The sequence below is a fragment of the Gymnogyps californianus genome, chromosome 7 (assembly GCF_018139145.2).
Source record: "Gymnogyps californianus isolate 813 chromosome 7, ASM1813914v2, whole genome shotgun sequence".
In the NCBI taxonomy this organism is placed as follows: domain Eukaryota; kingdom Metazoa; phylum Chordata; class Aves; order Accipitriformes; family Cathartidae; genus Gymnogyps; species Gymnogyps californianus.
Genome location: NC_059477.1, coordinates 23287372 through 23307491, shown reverse-complemented (window position 1 = coordinate 23307491; position 20120 = coordinate 23287372). Strand labels below are relative to the sequence as shown.

Genomic DNA, 20120 nt, shown 5'->3' with positions numbered 1-20120 from the left:
AAAATTAAGTTGTAACTACAGAGTATAACTGTAGACTTAGAAGAATATAACTTAAAAAGTGAAGTTTGTTTCATATTTAGGGATAACAGAATAGTTATTAGTATTTACTGGCTATGTAAAATGCTGTATTCTTCCAATTCACCAGAACAGTAAAATTATTTAAGAAAAAGATTGATTTAAAGTAGCTGAGAACTTAGCAGATTGTTTTACAAAATGATGCAGAGCTTTTTGTATACAGGGACTTTTGTGAAATACATATGATCTCTTATATTTTCAAGGCAAAATTTGCACAGTTTTGAACATGGGGGTAAACATTAAAATTATAAATACATGCTGAATAAAAACTCAGCTTGTTTTGTCACAGCTCAGTGTAGGTATAGGCAATATAAAAAAGCAAAGAGGGTTGATTTATTTTTACTTTCTGTTGGCAGATAAAAGAATCTGTTTTTATGGATTTTTATGAAATGAACTCAGTTTCTGAGAAGACTGTAATTTGACTATAGTCTTATCATGAGCTGGTCAATTATTTATTATTTGAATCTTTTTACTGTTCGTGAGTCATTCATAAAGTAATGCTACTATCTGTCAATGAGCTGTTATGAATACTTGCCAAGTGCTTTGGAAAAACCATTTTCAGAAGTGCATGTAACTAATAGTAAAGATAAGGCCTATACAGTTGGCCAGTCAAATTTGCTAAGTGACTGGAATCAGGTACTTCATTGATTATTATTAATGTCGGAGGACAGAGCTGAAATATTTTTTACTTTTCCAGGCTTGTCTGGGATTCCTACACAGTAAGTTGGTCGTAAATTATTCATGTTGTGTATCTGAAATTCTATCATATGATTGGGCTTCTGGCATAGTTTCATAGTTATTCAGTGAGAAATGAGGGAAAGCAGTAAATAGATTTCAAATAACAGGTACTTTTCTTTGAACATGAATATCCTAAATCTTTTAAGTGGAAAATTTACTAAGGCAATCACGTAAGGATACAGAAAAATGGAATAAACCATTTGGCAATCAATTTTGACATTATCTTTCTAGAAATGATCTGTTTTTTCCAACATTATCTAAAAAGCTGCATTTCTTGTCCCTGTGTAACTTCTGTACTGGTCTCCCAGTCCTCCTGCAGCTGACCAGAACATTATTAAAAAAGTAAAGCTGACAGCAATTTCCCGACATTTCTCTGCACAAAACCACATTTATCTGAATGTTCATGAACAGTAAGTACAGAGAAAGACAAAGAGAAAATGGCTAAATCAAATAGTCATTCCAAACTTAAATGAAAATTTGTACATTCTGTAGTACTTGACCAGCTCTCACCCTGCTGAATATCAATTCATGAATTTCAAATGGTGAGAAAACTGTTAAAAGTCAATTTCCTATATGAAACTGAAGTTTATTAACCTAGTAATCATTGGTTAGGAATATTTTTTTCTGATGCATTCTGAAGTAGAGATATGTAGCCTGATGAATACAATTTAAGGAACAGAATTCTAAGCCTCAAGTTGACTTGATGAAGCTTAGGTTTGTATCTAAAGGTTGTTCAGACAGTATATTCCAGGCTATTCCACTGGCTTATAATCGACTTGAAATTCATTAGTGCAGTTTCCTCTTATGTTTCCATGAAGTAGCAAAAAGCATTCTCTTAAAACATATTTCAATGACATGCATATAGAGTTAGTTTGTATTCAGTGGCTTTAAGGAACAGAAGGTATAAACAAATGAAAAAAGAAGTTAAAATGCTTTCTTGAGTGAGATGAATAGTAAGCAGGGCCTCTAAGTTACTCAGAATAAGTAAGAAGTAACCTTATATACATTGTATTGAATAATGAATAGAGATTTGTTGAAATAAGAAAAGCATTTACCTTACAAAAAGAATAATTTTATAGAGAAATCAAATAACTTGATTTGTTTTTAAAGTCAGCCAAACTCAGAAATAGATTTAAACCACTAGCAGGTATGAATATATCTCTAGTACCACCTAGTAAAATTCAGTGGGGTTAGACCAAAGGTGGTTTATCAAATATAAAGAAAAAGGAAGGATTTCAGCTGGTAACAGAAAATATCTTTATTAACTAATGCTAAATTAGATTCCTGTATAAATATTGTGATATGTTTATTGGTAAAAAATTAATAAAATCTTGTTACATTTTATTCATTATTAAGAGTCTGTTAAGAGAGTTCATAGTTAGTAATTTTAAAGCCTGATATGGAAAACTCCTGAGATTGGCTAGAAAGTAAAGTAACCTTAATGAATGTAACTTCTATGTGATACTGCATATGGATTTAGGTGAACTGATGAAGCTTTTTGCTTATCTGTTAGTAAAAGATATGCAATAGATAAAAAGATAGTGCAGCCTTTCTGCATGGACTTGTCATTCCTTATTCTGCATGCATGGATTCTTTCTATGCATGCATAGTTTCAGATTCTTTCATGTTGTCTTACCCTCATGCCTTCAAATCGTGACAAAGCTCTTAGAGGTCTCAAAGCTCTTAGTGTCCTAAGGGACTTAATGGCACCAAGTTCAGAGTAACCCAATGCATTTGCTGTTAAGCTAACCAAAGAGACCTATATGAAAACAGGAAAGTAAAAATTATTATATTGTACATACTACTTTACATACCATAGATGTGAGATATAAACTTCTTTAGAAGAATCTAATTTTGGACCACTTTCTTCAGGAATAGGAAGTCTTTTAAATAAAAAAAAAAGTAATATGAAAGAAGAGTAGGATAGGTACATGAACAAACAAAAATATCATAAGGTAACAATTAATATCTGGAAACATTAATACTTCTGAATTTCATATTTTGCTAGTGATTTGAGGGCATTTAAAACCACAAAAAGCAAATTAAATTAATCTCTCCTTTTTACCAATTTAAGTATTGCTCTCACTTTTTCTTTGTTTTACAATGCTGTTGGGATGAGTAATTGTAGTTGATGATGCCCATTTGATTGCCCACAACTGAAAGGGAAATGATTGAAGCCTGTTTTGAATTAACAGATGGGTCACAGAGCAACATTGCTCCTCTGGAAATTGGTAGAAAGGATTAATTTTTCTATATTCAGTTACACTGACTAATCCTTTTGCCTGATTGCTGAATTTGTGTGCTCTACAGGCTGATACAGGATTATGCTGTTTCTTAAAGACCTTATAAGAACAGTTCCATAGGTGGCAGAAGTCCACAGGCCTTTATATATTCTATGTCCCTACATTATTTCAGTGAGAAATACCATATTCTCTACATTTGCTACAGCTCATGTCCAAAATACCTTGTTTGTTTCCCATTTCCCCTAAATGCTCCTTCATTATGCTGTTCTAATTCTTAACTATTTATTGGGCCCAAAATAGCATAATAGTCTCATGTACTCTTTCATTATAAAGAACAATACATCAGGTAAAGAGAATCTAGGACAGTGCTCTTTATGAACCATATTTAAAAACAAGCATTATATGTGAAATCTTTAGCTTTTAAAAGTTAATAGCTTTTCTGTACTTGTCAATCCTGAGCTCTAGCAACACACAAAACTAGGTTCTTCTGCAATCTGAATTTCTTTCTCCAGCACATTCATCATACTACTGAAAACTTTCAAACTTTCAAGCTGCGATAATCTAAAGTGAAATTAAAGAAAATATCCAGGTGTGTAAATCCATGATTTAATCATGAGCTTATTCAGACACTTGAATATGTGTTATACTTTCACACAAAGTAGTATTCAAATTTTCACATTCACAAGATGGCTGTTTGGGATATTATGATTTAAATAAGGTCAAATATTAGTGAAAATGAGTTTAGAAAAGGAACAGGTGCTTCTGCTTGCATGCTTCTTCAAGCTTTTTTGTTATAGGTGCCACTTAGGTACCCATTTTGCAAAGAATTTAGATGCTGAAGAACAAAAGTGTTTTCCAAAGACAGGGTACTTTCTTTGTATGAATACTATGTTTGAAAGTGGTTATCTGTAGCTGTATATGTGAAATTGAATCCTAGATATATTTAATCCATAATGTACACCAATCAAAAAGGTTGTAGGCACCCGTCACAAAGCAAAACTTGAGAAAATGAACTGCTTTGATTAGCCCTTGTGTGCTGGGAACACATTCAGAAACTGTTGGATTTTTAGCAATTCTTTGGGTCAATAACTGCTTATGAAGTTCACCTTTCACCTATTCAGTGTCTGTTTCTAAGTCATTGAAACCAGGACAAAACACATCTTAATTTTAAAATTGAGCTTGTTCAATATTTTTTCTTCCTGTAAGTTTTACCAGAAATTTCTATCTTAAAAATGTAGCGACTGGTTGTGGTTTCATAACTATATAAAACATAGTATTTTAGTTTCACACACAGAACTTCATAGACTGCAGAAACAGTATGCATTTCTGCACATTGGAGGTTTTCTCAAGCGGGTATACTTAGGACATTACTTCTTAAATTCTCCATAATTGTATCAATGCATCAAGAAATGGCCTCCCCCATTTCACAGCGCAGCCCAGTCGAGTTATAACTATGAGAAAACCCTTGCAGGAAAGATTATTGAGCCTGATTTCAAACACAGCTGTGAAGATTGCAAGTTCAGTAATATTTATTGGACTTTAATACTAAGTAAGACACACCACCAACGTTACAGATTCATCTTGTATTCTTTGTAAAACCATAATTCAGCCATATGCTGAAATTTGTGGACATGATGTTCGTTTTCTTGCCAGAGGACTTCTAATTCAGATATGTGTCTTATATCTGGTGGACCAGACACCCATCTAAATGCTGGATGTGACTTAGACCACAGTAGGAGGGAAGGTGGGTCTGAAGGTGGGAATGAGCAGCCAAGGGCAGAATAGAGGACAGCACAACCTCTTTCAACAGCAGTGTTGGGATAAATCCTTTAACTGCTTGTGGGGCTACCATGTGAGGTTCTTCTGCTAGCAGAACTTCCAGTCTTTCTTAACACTGTGATATAGGAAGGCAGTGTTGTAAGTATAAAGTGAAAGACAGAGAAATACAGAATTTTTTCCATCTACCTTACTTTTCAAATTGAAAAGTAAACTAGTTGGTATACATAGACATTATGGTTGTAGCGCAAGTAATTAAAAAAAAATCAGATAAAATAAATATAAAAATAACACCTAGGAAATACACTACATACATCGACAATCAGGAAGTCCAGCCAGCACCAGGCATTAGTAAAGTATGTTTGATAGCCATAGGCCACCCACTTCAGCAACATTTCCAGAATGAAGATGTAAGTGAAGACCTTGTCAGCATATTCCAGCATGGTCTTGATAGTTTTACGCTGTTCAATATATATGTCTTCAAAAGCCTGTGAGTAAAAACATTCAAAGATATTTGTTATTCCCTTTTGTTACTGCACATACTTCAGGTACTAACAAAAAAAAAAAAAAGGCAACAAAAAAAGGAAACAATCTTTCTTCAAGAAAAGGCATGAGAGTGTCACTTTTATCTAATGTTTCCTTTTCTGCTTTTCTGCTAACTTAGTATATACCTGGTTTTCCCCTGTGGACCTATATTTTCCAGCTCACAGGTGGGAGAAGCAGATATTATACAGCAACCACTCCAGTGGTCAGAGATTTTTATTTATTTATTTATTGCTGATGGTGAATTCTTCTCAGATCATTTTCAGTACTCACAAATACCATTGATTCTGCAGAGTGATGTGCCTGAACTGAATTCTACTGAGATTATTTGGTTTGTATGTAGGTAGATCCATTTTCAAAATCCAGGGACATAGCTGTAAAATTTTCAGGACAATGACAATACAATTGACCTTTTGTTTTTAAGTCCTGTTGCTTTTTGAAAATTTTACATTACAATTCATAAACCATGTTCTTCCTTTCTTAAAAAAATATTTATTTATCTAAATCAAATACCTACTTTACTGTATTATTCACATTTTATGAGATACATAAAATTTCTGAGATCCTTGCAATGTTATTTACACTTTTTGTGTGTTTCCATTTTTAGACATTTGAAAAAACATATAGCTTCTGCTTTTCAGAAATTCTTCCTGTCCTCCAAGAAATTTTCCCTTTAATTGCTTTTAAATTTTAATTATGCAATTATTTCTTATGAAGAACAATTTATTTTATCAGATTGAAAGAACTGGAATGATCTGCTAGCTTGCAAAGGTTTGGATATTTATTGATACTAACATTCATTTTTACCCAGCCTGCTTTTGAATCACTTTACATCTGTCAGTTCAACTGACTAGTGTTTGTCTATCTGTCATCAAATTAACATCTGTGTATCAGTAATTTTGGATACTTAGATCAGGTACTATGGTATCTGACACTCCTATGTAATCACTAACAACTTCATCTCACAAAACTGGGAAGAGCCAACACATATCATTTCCTTCTTATAGGTGGGAGCATGCCAGAGGCTAAGCTAGCAGTGCTCTCGGCAGCTAGAAGTGCGTCTGCTCCCTGCCTGAATGCCCCTAGCGCGGGGGGTTGCAGGCAGTCTGCAGTGTGCCTGTGCCTGCCAGATTTCCTGCCTGGCTCAGACAGTGAGACTCGTCTGGAGCGTGGCCTTGGGGTGAACATTGGGGTACAGTACTGGCAGGTCCAAAGAGACCTTTTCATTATCACAAAGGAAGTTGAAGGCAGAGCAGGGTCTCACATCTCCAGAGGCTTGGGCTAATCCCTGGTCTCTGAAGCATTTGCACAAAATAAATGTTCTGTAGATGACACACACCTTAGGTTCAAAAGCGTGGGATGCTAACACTGTGGGATCTCATCTCAAACGTCCTCTAAATACAATGATGGAAACTCACCTTTGTCAGATCTCTTGCCAGTACTTTTCTCTCATTTAAATTCTTGTCACTAAAGACTTTCTCCACTTGGTAGCATGAACCAAAATTCAATAGTGTAGACGTGAGTCTTTTGTTATTTCGAGGGTTTTAAATCACAGGGAAGGTGTCACATGGTGTTGACTAAAAGTTGCTTATTTGATGGTTGTGTTGATATTAGACCAAACAAAAGCAAAATTATTTTTAAAGATTTAACTGAAACTAATGATAAGTATAATCATAAACTGCTAACCATTAACGGTATTTTAAAGTGTTGGGAGCGGTCTAAAGAGTTTATAATACAATTTTGCAACGCAATTTTTTTAATGATGTAGGAACTTAAGTAATTTACCAAAAGGTAATTGCATCTACCAGGGTAGATGCCAGATATACTCTGCGTTATCTCAGGGCAAGTAGTTTGCCTAAGAAACTTCAGCTCAGTATGTATCCAGACTCACCTTTATTTAACAGTTCATCTCCAATTTCTTTATTCTTTGTCATTATTTGTACTCGTGAAATAACATATTATTGGTAAGTTTTATTTCTTTTATTGTTATAGATTTATATTATGGTTGGCTTCTTTTTATTCTGCCCTCACATACTTGTTAAACTTAAAGCAAATTCATGTTTTTACAGATATTCCTTTAGTCTACATAAGTCAGTAGAAGCTGAATTAGAAGCATAAATAATAAATTCTTATTCTTAGAAGAATCACAAACACACAGTCTTAATCTTTCTTGCTGTTCTAGCACATAACATTTATAAGACTGTATAAACCAGCTCTGGCTCTTGCAAGACATTGTGAGCTGTTTATGCCATTACAGTTACTTCCAAACTCTTCTTTTTTCATCAGTGACAGTTCTTTTCCCTGAGTTATATCAGTAAACACCAGTAAAACTAGAGAGCAAACTCAAATAACAAAGTTAAATATGTTCTCTTCTTCACATGTTGTCCCTCTCCCTGCTTCAGGCTTATCACTATCACTTTCAGCAAAGGAGTTAAGCTCTCTCTAATCAATTATGCCTGTTCTTTTTTTGACATATTGTTGAGAAGAGACTTTTTCTACCATTCTTTCAAAGGCCTGACTAAAATTTAGTCCTGTCATTTGAAGACATGGAATTGTGTGTTCTTTCTGGTGGAGAAAACTAAGTTAAAACAATGTTTGAAGGGCCAACTTTTAAATAGTTTTCTGATGACATTGTGACATTCTGTTCATGTTTTACTTACCAGAGCTCCACTACTGAGGAGAATCATAAAGACAATGAAAGTCTCAAACCAGTTGTGTTCGACAATCTTGAAGCAGGTTTTTCTAAGGTTCCACCACTGCTTTCCTCTCCCTTCTTCTATACTTACTTGACAGCACTTGAACCTTCGTACACAGCCTTTAAAACAGCATATGTATTGGGGGGGGGGGAAGGGGGGGAAGAGATTTTGTTGAATTGCATTAATTTTGGTTATGCATTCTGTTAATGATACAAATCTACCTTTCCAGAAGCTGTGCGATTTAGCAAAATCCAACAGATTTTCACCTAGATGACCTTCTTTTTCTCCAAAGCAAAAAAATTTAACACTGAGATAAACGGAATTTACAATTAAATGAACATGTGAGAAGAAAGTATTTCTCATTTATCAAGAACTAAGTGCTCAATACAGTGCACACAAAAAGATAAAAGTCCATGGAACATGAAAACAAATTACAAAATACAAAATATGAGTAAAAACATACAAACTCATCCAAATGTATAGTAGGTTTACGTAGTAAGATATGGGCAAGTGTTATTAAATTGTACTTTCTTTTGTTTAGGATACTAAATTCAGACAATGTTGCATTTATTGTATAAAGAAATTTAAGCCTCCTATCTGAGTTCTGAGCTTTTCAGTACCAGCCCTTAATTTATTTAAGCTTTTATGATTTAGCTGCTGACTTGATTTTGTTTCTTCTTTTGTTTAGGTAGAAAAATACTAGTAATTAATAATGGCATTTTATTTGCCAAATCTAAGTCTGTTACAGTACTATTCCTTACTAGTTCAGTGTAAATTTCTAAAGAAATGTCTATTATCATGTCCAGAAATAACCCAATCCCAGCACTGACAGTAGCATTTATTTTCCAAACTCTAAATCTAACTTTTGCTTACACATACCAAAAATGGCATGTGTCCTTACCTTACTGTTTTAAACCTATTCCTTTCCCCACCTCCTTCACATGCACACATCCATAAGGTTTCTAACAAGAAAATGCCTTCGCAAATAAAGTTTATGACCTGATTCTTGTTTTATTGAGTTGTGTAAAAGGACCAATAGAAGGAAGCATGAAAGATGAATGAGTCCACCGGGTGAGACTGTTCTTGCCCCAGGTGCAAGAGCACAACGGCTCTTCCTTCTCTTTTTGCCAATTTGTAGAAGGTTCATTTAGCGTTTTGCACAAGACCATCCAGGTGCAGTTTTTATTTACTGCTCAACAGCTGTTTCAGTAATGTATACTTTATAAAGCACTTTGATAGATATCTATGAAGAACAGTATAAAAATATTGTGTTATTTTATTATCTAAGAGACTGTAACTAAACTCAGAAAGTACAGTAGTTCATACTAAAATAAAACTTCCAGTAATATATTTTTCTTATTTTAAAAATAATGATAAATTTCTGATAAAGTGTTTTCTTAATTGTTTATCTGATATATAGTGTAATTGTGGTATCAGTATCCATATGGTAAATTATGGTCTAAAAGTACTACTGCTAATAATCATAGTTTAAACATTAACAAAAGAGTAATTCAATACATAAATATTAATACTTAGTTTAAATAGATAATTATTCCATATTTCATGAATAAGTATTATTAGTATTTTTGTTGCAAACACCTTCTGTGAAGCAGGCCTCTGGCTCCTGGGCTTCTTCAGGTTCAGCTTCTGGTTGCTCTTCTGCAGGAAGTCCAATATCGACTGTGCTACCTTCGGATGAACTGGACAAATTTAACTTCTGTAAAGGAAAAAAAAATGCATCACAAATGCACAGTAAATATTTTTAAGGCAAATATTAGTTGTTTTCAGAATAAGTAAATAATTCTGCCATGTTTCTGAATGTTCTAGTATTCAACATAAGTAAATTGCTGATAAACGTGAAATTTGTACAATCTTTGGTTTTCCTTCTGCATTGTATGGATCCATTAAATAGAAGGTGTATCAGTGATAGATAAGGCTTTAAACAAAATTATGCTTTAAAGTGAAAAATACAAATAACGATGCTAAGCCTGCAAAGATTTATGACCACAACTAGCCACAAGTGGCAATGATCTCTTGACCTACATAGAAATAACGAAGCTTAAATATATATGGAGGAATCTGTAGCATCTACTGAAAAGCAGGTAAGAGCCTAAATATAACTATATAAATGAGGTGGGAGCTCAGAGGAATGAGGGAAAAAAGCACTGATCAGCATAGAAGGCTATACTTTAGAGGTCAGCAAGTCCAGATTAAAATCGCTGAAAGTCTAGCTCAGAGTGAAGCAAAAGCTGCATAAAAAAAGGCTGAGGTAGCTTAAGGATGGCCCATAAAATGTCAGATTGTGTTTTATTACCAAATCAAATTTTCGATAACATGATGAGCATAAAGAGAGAGAAGGGGAAGGTGGAAACCAAACTTTAAAAAACTGAATGCATTTAAACTAATCCTCATCCTAAAAATTCTAGAAGTGTTGTAATGTGCAGCTAGTTGCAATCTAGCTGGTTGGTATTGTGGCTAAAGATTGGGTAAAAATTGTGAACGAAACATATTTAAGGATGTAGAGGTAAACAAAACAATGGAATAAATGCAATATAGGTTCATCAATGCTAGGTTGTAGCAGGCTTTTTGATATTGAGGACAAAAAAAATCCCCAAACGCTAACAACAGAACTCTTACTAAAGCAGTAGCCAGTCCTTTTTTCAGTAACAATTCCAGGACTCATTGATATTGAGTTGCATGGCGCTTAATAAAATTTGTAATATTTTAAGTAGCCAGTTTTTAGTTAATTTCATCTTGTGGTGACTATAGAGCTTGGAAGAACAATGTTTCAACTTTATCAGGAAAATGGGTTGATGTATCCTGTTTCATGCTCTGTCATTATTTGTCACAAGAACCAATTTATAGAGGTTTTTTTCCAAATTACATTACAGAGTTGCCTCTCTGATATTTTTAGAAAAATATTATATACTTCCAGTAATCCAATTTTCACAAATCATTCTTTGCAGTATGATTTACCACTTTTCAAAATAACTCTGAAAATACTTTTCAAAACTTTTCCAAAGCTTTTTCATTTTTGGGAAAAAACCTTTTCATTTTATTTCTCTATTTTCTTCTAAGAAGCAGATTTTCTGTAATATTATTGCTACTGTAATATATAGCTACTTTTTGCACACTAAAATTAAGCTCTTTGAAATTAACAGTGTAATTTATAATTTTAAGATGATTAATTTGTTACTTTGCTAAGGGAGAAAAGAGTACTCAGCTGAAAACGAAACCAAACCAAAGAAAGAAAGAAACAAACCCCCCCACTTTTAGAGCTGACCCGATCAGCAAAAAAGGATCCTGGCCAGCACTGTAAAACTCCAGGAATCGTGCTGAAAAGCTCAATATGGTCGGAAGCCAGCTGGAACTCTCCTGTTAGTGCCCTCTGGCCTGAGAAGTAGAGAATCCATTCAGTCTTTTCTAAGTGGGGTCTCATCAAAAACTCGGCTAATTCAAAGGCTCTGCTATTCTGGTGTTTATAATTTCTTTTCTACAGTCCCATTATACTAACAGTCAATATAAAATAAGGAGTTGGACTCAAATCCAAAACAGCACTGCTGGATGGATTTTCCATGGAAGACTGTATAATAGAGCTGCTCTTTCATGAGCTTCTGGAGGAAGTCAGAAAAGTCATAGTACTTTCTCAATGGGATAAAAGGCAACCCTGGCCCTACAGGTAGCAGCACATTTACAGAAAGCTTTCCTGAACTGAATCTATTCCCCATTGGTCAGTCATAAGTCAGCTTGTGTCACTCCATTTGACTGCCTGCTCTATGATGGGTTGGAAGACTAGACCAGACTGGCCAGCATTAAGGTAGTTGTGGAGAGAGTAGATGACCAGTCGTCGTCTTTGTTTAAATGTTGTTTTATTTAGAAATTCTTCCTGCTGGGGCAAGTTCATAATGTGCTTAAATACATTCTTATAACCTCTATTGTGGCAGTGGTTCAGAAGCTTGAGTCAAAGCCAAATTATAAGACATTTTGGCTAATATTTAACAGGAAAAGAAATACTAGTGCTTCAGATTTTAATTGGGAAATGGGAAAAACACCATCTCTGAAATAGGTTACCATGGGGAAAGGCTATTTTGCACAGGTCTCCTTTCTCAGGGGACGATCGAAAGATTGCTCTTAGCTTAACACTGGGTTTTTGTTGAGAACACTAGATGGCTTATTCACACTGAATGGACAGCAGTACAGAATTCAGCTAGCCTAAAATTAGGTGTCTGAAGTACTGTTAGCAATACAATAGTGGCAGGGGAAGATGAGCTATCCCACAAAGAAACTGGATTGCTACCAGAATGGAAACTAGCTAGTTTAAGGTCGAGGTTCCTCAAGTCAGAAAATTAATTTTGTTAAGTGTCTGGAAACATAATTTTCTGATTGGACTAAAATGTCAACAAACTAAGTCACTGAGGGTGTAGTTGTTTTGCAAATTATGTTATCAAATCAATTTAAATTATTTTGTTAAAATAGCCACAGACAAAAAGTCATGTAAAGGAAGAGTTACAGCTTCAATATTTTTTTTTAAAAATACAGTTGTCAACAAGGCTTTATATCTATAGCTTGCTTTGGCATTCCCTTAGCAACATGAGATATTTTCGTCTGTTGATACTATTTTGCAGTTTTAACAACTAAAGGAATTTGAAGTATATGGAAGAGTCTATGGTTAAAACACCTTTTTATGGGAATCTAGGTCTAGAAGAGCTGACAATTTCAAAATCTAAAAGAATTCCAGTGTCTAAAGGAAATACATAAACTATGTTTTCTGATTTATACCTGCTCACAAAAAAATCCCATAGATGGGGATTTTTTGAGTGGCAGAGAGATGTATGACACTCCTCATGGGACCCTTGTTACAGGAGGCAAACAAAAGTTTCTGGTGGAATAAGGCTGTAGCTAACACACTGCCCTGCTCTACCAGTTGTTGCGACTACCATATGCACCATAAACAGTTCTTATGGATTAGTTTGGTCTCCCATTGCCTGGCCTCTTATCTCCTCTTGGATACTGTAATTTTAAACCCTTTCTCACACTTTTCTTCATCAAGAATTAAGCCCCCCTTTATACACTCATTTATGCCCATGTGCAAAGAAGTGTCAAAATAAAAAATTACCAAGAACTGAATACACTGGCTTATGCTGAAAAAAAGAAAAATACTCAAAAGATCTGAGAGAAACGCGCAAAATATCTAAATACCTCTTTGCTTTCTTCCAGGTCCGATTCACTACTAAATTCTTCCGTGTTTAGATTTTCAAAGTCGGATTCACCCACAGCAATGGGCACTGTCACAGTGAGGCTTGGGTTGTTTATGAATGACATGTAGTCACTTTCGTCAATTATGTATTTTTCCACACTGCTACCTGTGCCTATGCCACTAGTTGTTCCATTTGCATCTTTAATATAGTCATGGTCCTTGCTTAGTTCCACGGTTGTATGGTTAGAAATACAGCTATTTTTGTTGTTCAAATCTTCAAGTGGTTTGATTTCATCTAAAGCTTTTTGTTTTTTAACAAAAGCTTTTTGGATGAATTCGCGTGCTTTTCTTTTCACATAATCTATGCCCTTCTGCATTCTTGCTACAGCAATTTGGAGATTATTCATTTCATTGTCATCATCTGTCACAGCAAGGTTGTCTGCACTAAATGAGCTCAAGAGCAAGGCCAAAAATAGGTTCAGTACCTGCAGAAAGATAAAAAAAGGACGTTCTAGACTTTATCCCAACAAAGAACATTTATTTTATTAAAAATTGTCATATTAGTGACATCGCACACTGAAATCCCAATAATTCACCATCACCAAAGAAAAGCACCCTCAAAACTTTCTCTTCTCCATAAAAAACTGAGCTTTTAAAATTTTGCTTAGATCCTGTTCACTATTCAAAAATATTCCTACAATTGACTAATATCTGTAAATGCGTGTTTAAATACCCACAGTATATAAATATTTTGGTGCCAAATCTTATAATCTAAAAATGGAGATAACAGATCTGCTGTTCAGCATCATTAAAAAGTTTAATTTATCCCATTACACAGCAGAAATTAGATTATTTAGGTGACTAATCATACGGGATAAATAATAAAAATATCCACAGCAAATGGTTCATAAAGAGCCCATAAACTAAAATTATTTGAAGCACAAAGTATTTACAAAGAGCCAAAAGACAAATTAAGAATGTGACTAAGTGCTCACTCTAACAGTCTTAGGATTTTGATATTGCAGAATACTTTGTTCTCAATCCAAAAAAGCTCTTAAGCTTAACTTTAAGCATCGCTTGAAACCACCTGCTTAAGCGCTTTGTTGAAGCAGAGCCAGAGCACATAGTTCACTTCAGGATTGAGCCCACTCTATTGCCAAATAGTTTTTTGCTAAAGCTTTGATTACATACCACTAGGTTTCCAATCACCATGACCATCATGAAGACCGTAAGGCACATGGCTTGGCCAGCAACCTCCATGCAGTCCCACATCGTTTCTATCCATTCTCCACACAACACTCGAAATACAATCAAAAAAGAGTGAAAAAAATCTTGCATGTGCCACCGTGGAAGTACACAGTCACTTGCGATCTTGCAGACACATTCTTTGTAGTTTTTCCCAAACAGCTGCATCCCAACCACAGCGAAAATGAAGACAATGATGGCCAGCACCAGGGTCAGATTTCCCAAAGCTCCCACAGAGTTACCAATAATTTTTATCAGCATATTTAGTGTTGGCCAAGATTTTGCCAATTTGAAAACTCGTAACTGGAAGAAAAGAAAAATATTGTTAGGACAACCAGCAAGAAAGACACAAAGATATTTTAAAGTTAATTTGTGGAAGGATATTACTGCAAAATATGCCCTGAGTATGACTGTTCAGAGGGTATCCGCTTGTCTAAAACCATGAAGACGGAAGGTTCAGTCAAAAAAATTTTGTGAAGTTAGACCTTGATATCCTCAAAGTATAGTTTTTACTGAAGCCCAAAGAAGCTGCCAGTCATATTAGATGGAATTTAAAATCTAGAGTTCATCTGTTAAAGTCATCTGGGCCACTTTTCTGCTGGTATTTGTAGAGCAGATCTATTCCTGTGATGCCAATCAGAGCATAATACATCTAGTGAGTCTATTTGTTTCTGCATAGCAGGATGTTTAAAGTGTGTATATACAATAAATACATTGGAAATAGGCACAGGGCACCCATTGCTATCTATTTGTCTGGATCTCTATCAATTCCCGTTAAAGACAGTAAGATAACACAAGTAATAAGGATTTGTACTAATGAAAGAGACATCAGGATCAGTATCATGGCAAACATCAAACAAATTTTTAAGGCAAAAATAATATTATTTTAATGAAGCCCCATTGAAAAATCAGTCCAATTGATGTATATTTACCAATCTGAATGATCGAAGAACTGAGAGTCCTTCCACATCTGCAAGACCAAGCTCAACCAAGCTAAGAGTTACAATAAAACCATCAAAAATATTCCAGCCTTCCTGGAAATAATAGTAAGGATCCATTGCAATTATCTTGAGAAACATTTCTGCTGTGAAGATTCCAGTGAAGACCTGAATTCAAAATGCAGTTTGTTATTTCATTGTGAAATATAATATTACAGATTTAGCTGTTGTCTAGGTTTTTAATTCAAGCTACATATCTGCAATGTCTTATCCAAAATTGATACTTAAAAATAGTTCAGTGTACTGTAGTGATTTATTATGCCCACCTTCCCTTAACAAGTGCCATACAAACCAAGTAATTTTTTCAATTAATTAAATTTTATACTAAACAAATTACATAAACTTCTGTTTTATAACATTTATAATCCAATTTCAACTCTATCAGGATATGGACTTTCTCATGTACTGTACAAACAATATCCCAAATTTGATTTTCACAACAAAAACCAGAATGCTTTCCAAGAAATTACATGGTATAACATCTTTCTTGGTATACTAATTACAGTACACAGCAGCATGAATGAGGCCAAATCTAAGACTCCAGAGGGGCAGCTCTTTTGCTGGTATAACCTGCCATAATCCCATTCAGTTCAACAGAGATACAATTATTTATACCAGATGGGGATCAACTAAGATACAACAATTTGCTGAAGCTGAGGAACTTCCACCTGGGTGTTGCCAGTAAGTTCAGTGAAGTTGACTGGCTCAGTCCCTTTGATGTCAGGAATGAAAGAGCATTTAAGAATGCATTTTAAACATGATATTGCTGGTAATGGTTTCTCATCATGGGATGCTATGTTGAATGAAGTAGGAATCATATTTAAGAGCCACCAAGGTAGTGACCCTGAGTAGCTTTGAGAGAAGTCTTAGAAGAATTTCCTGTAGGATAGGAATGTACTGAAACCACCGTTAAAGGCTGCCTGAGCCCTGGTCTGAAATGCTTTCTTTTTTGGTTTTGATAACCCATTTTCAAGCAAGCTGAACAGAAAATGGGACAGCTAAAGAGAATAGTCTAACTGGGATAATCAGGAGATGGACAAGAAGAGTCTGACTTGTTCTGCCTAGGAACACCAATGCTCAAGATAGATTTTATTACAGTCTTTAAATATGTTCCAGATATAAACACCGAAGAGGGAAAGCTTACTATTTTTTAACCTACAGGACTGGAACCACGAGGAAGAGGTAGGAATGAATAAATACAGTTTGAAATGCTGACTTAGGTTCCTAACAATCAGGATGGTGAGGTTCTCAAGAAGCTTTAAAGCAGAACTACTGGAGCAGGCAAACCCTGGGAGCCTTTATATTGCAGAAGGGTTTTATGTCAGGGAGCCCAAGACTGGAAGAGCATGGTGCTTATAGCCAGGTTCTCTTGCACTCCCCTTTGTAGTCAGATGTACACCAAGATTTATATGGCATTTTCTTGGTTGGAAAACAAAGCTATAAAATGCTACAATACAAGATTTTACATTTTACTAGGAAACTCAGATTCAGAGTTTCCCTTAAGTATATGAAAACCAGCTATGTGTTTATCTATTAGTTCTCCCTTCTAAATCCTGTAGTTATTTACATGATCTGAGATATTTTTTTCCTCACTACAAAACAAGGATTTTTAAAAATCCCATTATAAGAAACCAACTCTTAAAATAAGAGAAAAAGTAGGACTGCAGCTGCAGCTGCAGATACTTCTATGTGATCAAACCTGTCAGTTCAAAAGCATCAGAGCTACAAAAAATTAACTCCCAAATTCTTTAATAATTTATCTTTTTGAAGTAGAAGGGAGAAAATATAATTGGCAACATGAAGAAAAGATATCTTACTAACTACCTGATGATAAAAAATATAAAAATTATAAGAGGGAAAAGTACTGCAGGATATTTTTCATAGTTTTACATAAAGCACATGAAGAAAACAATCCACATATCCACCTAAAAAGTGTTTTACAGAAGAAAATTCTAGAAATGCTTTTAAATGGCTCTTTTAGCTATTGTAAACCTGTGCTCAGGAAACAGAGCAATTAAAAACACATTCATAATTTAAAGATTTGTATTGTATTGATTGAAAAAGTAACACTACGTTTATTTGCATAGTATCTTTTTCATGGAAGTAATGCATTTCCTGGTTTAGTAGTTAGACAAATCAACTTCTGTTTAAGATGGACGTTACTTAATGTAGCATTGGTGCCATTTTTTAAATTTTTAATTTGGCTTTGCAGAACACTGCAATATATTGATTTTACAGTATCCTAAGTTACATGAGCCAGGGTTGACAGTGAAATTTTCAAAAATGTTCTAATAGTCATATCTGGAGGCCAATAAATGTCCAATAAATCTACTTTCTAAAAAGAAAAGCTGTTAAAACTCCTTCCTTCAGTTATTTCAGAAATACTTCCTTCCAAATCATGAACATAAAAACCCAACAGACTTACCAGATTTCCAACTGAAAGTACGTTATTGAATTCATCGGTCATCGGATAATGTTCCATGGCCATGAAGAGTGTATTTAAAACAATGCAAATTGTAATAGCCAGGTCAACAAATGGGTCCATTACCACTAAGTTGACAATATGTTTTACTTTTAACCAATGCGGACTGCAGTCCCAGATCAAGAAAATATTTGCAAATTTGTACCAACATGGTGGGCATTTCTGTCTTGATTCTTCGAGTTCTGTGGGAAAAGAAAATTCATACAGGTAACTATGTGATTGCTCTAACATTCCTCAATCCTATATGAATTGTACCAGTCAAGTTGTCAATCTGTACTGGTATTGATTAACGTCCTATAAGCCCTTTTTTACAGGGCTTTTCAAGAAAGTCTTTAAAAATTGCTATCAAATGTATTTATTTTGTTCAAAGCTTATCTATTAAGCACAACTTCTTTGTATTCCAATCACTATGCCAATCAGTATCAATTTATGCATCAGTTTGTATTACATATTTAATTATTCCTTGGTTACACTTCAGCCTGTTCCTCCCACTTACTGTTCTATTATGTAAATATTTTTATTTTGAAATTTGTGGTGTTTAGGTAAAAATGTCAATATAATTTTCATTCCTAGTTCAAGAAAAAAACATTTTTATCACCTAGAATAGCACTTCTTTAAAGAGAAACTGAGTAAATATAGCTGCTAAAAATATGTACATATTTTAACAATGGTTGCATGTATTTGAAAAATGTTCAGTGGCCTTTTTGTGTCCAATAATATGTTTTTAATTACTGTGCATAAGCATCCACTCAGTTATGACCACCAAACATAACTGTAGTCCTGATGACTACATCAGGTAGATGGTGGCAAAACAATGAGATAGAAATGCTTACTTATGTAATAACCTTAATGAATAAAGAGCTTTGAGTTTACTGATACATATGTGTTAGTTTGTGGGATGGTATCTGTTAATTAAGCTATTTTAAATCAGTTTTTAAGTTTCAACTCAAATTTTCAGAAGTCCATTGGAAAAACAGGTATTAAATATCAAGCTATGTGTAGCGCACACCTTCCACAGTGTTTGTGAGGATACTAGCAATACTCATGGCTCTTTCCCTTAAAGCTGGATCTTCCAGGAAGTCCATAGAAACATGAAAAGAGCTCGATATTCTCTTCCTCATTTCTGTTTCTGTAGTGGTGCCCTATACAGAGAACAATAATAGGTGAGACCATGTTGGAGAAACGAGATAAGCAAATACTATATAAAACCCTGTTATTAATGTCTTAGCTTGGGTACGTGCTTCGTGCACTTCAAATTTTTTGTCATGTCAGACTTTTATTACTTTTTCGTATCTTTTAAATAATTTTTTAAAAGTATGAGGCAATAGTTACCTACTGTTCAAGATTGAGCGAGTTTATTTACTTAACTTTTGCATTTCTTTCCTTCAAGCTATGAAAAATGATTTAAACAAATGGAAAAAGATTGAGTTCAAAATATGGTATAAAATTTTTGCAACCTGTAACTTTTTTCCTTGCTCCTGCTGACAGAATATTCTGGATTTTGTAACATAATAGTCTTTTCCCCTAGGCAAACTCTAGCAAGTAAGAAAAGTCTGACTTCCTCATGCTTCCTCATGCTAGTATTTTTTTAGTAATGTGAGTAGACCACTTTGAACTAAGCAAGAACTTTTTTTGAGACATCTTCTCTTACCTTGTATATGGTAAGAGAATGGCAGCAATATGTGCTGCACATATGTTCACACAGACATTTGTATTTTTCGAAGTATGTATTGAAATGTGATCTTCCAATGAACCATTTGTTATCTACACTACAGAACTCCACCAGCAACAGATGGAAAATATATAGGAATGAGAAATAAATTATAATAAAGAATTCACAATTTCCTTACATTTTAAACGGGGTTGATAAGGAAGAATGTTATCAAAATTAACTAATAATGCTAATTTTAATAAAGTGGTAATAGCAGCATCATATTGATTGCAGTTATACGATAACAGCTTTGTATACTATTTTCAATTGTATAGTAACTGTGATTTTGCAAACCATAGCCAGATGGACATTTAGATCAGCAAGAGTAAACTATAGCACAGTAATACAGTAAAGCACAGTGCTTTTATGAATAAGTGAATATTTTATACTTGGAAACTGCAAATTGCATTTGTTTG

At 34.3% G+C, this 20120-nt stretch overlaps 1 protein-coding gene across 1 annotated transcript in view; it reads right to left on the bottom strand.

The window, feature by feature from the left end:
• Nucleotides 1–20120, bottom strand: part of LOC127018233 (sodium channel protein type 1 subunit alpha) — a 73134-nt gene that overhangs the window by 25469 nt on the left and 27545 nt on the right. Inside the window, exons 14-22 of the mRNA XM_050899725.1 lie at nucleotides 19003–19135; nucleotides 17937–18175; nucleotides 15446–15619; nucleotides 14460–14816; nucleotides 13271–13753; nucleotides 9671–9788; nucleotides 8036–8190; nucleotides 5147–5320; nucleotides 2450–2572 (exon numbers count right to left, since the gene is read on the bottom strand). Coding sequence (XP_050755682.1) covers nucleotides 2450–2572; nucleotides 5147–5320; nucleotides 8036–8190; nucleotides 9671–9788; nucleotides 13271–13753; nucleotides 14460–14816; nucleotides 15446–15619; nucleotides 17937–18175; nucleotides 19003–19135 — 1956 coding nt within the window. The remainder of the gene's footprint in view (nucleotides 1–2449; nucleotides 2573–5146; nucleotides 5321–8035; nucleotides 8191–9670; nucleotides 9789–13270; nucleotides 13754–14459; nucleotides 14817–15445; nucleotides 15620–17936; nucleotides 18176–19002; nucleotides 19136–20120) is intronic.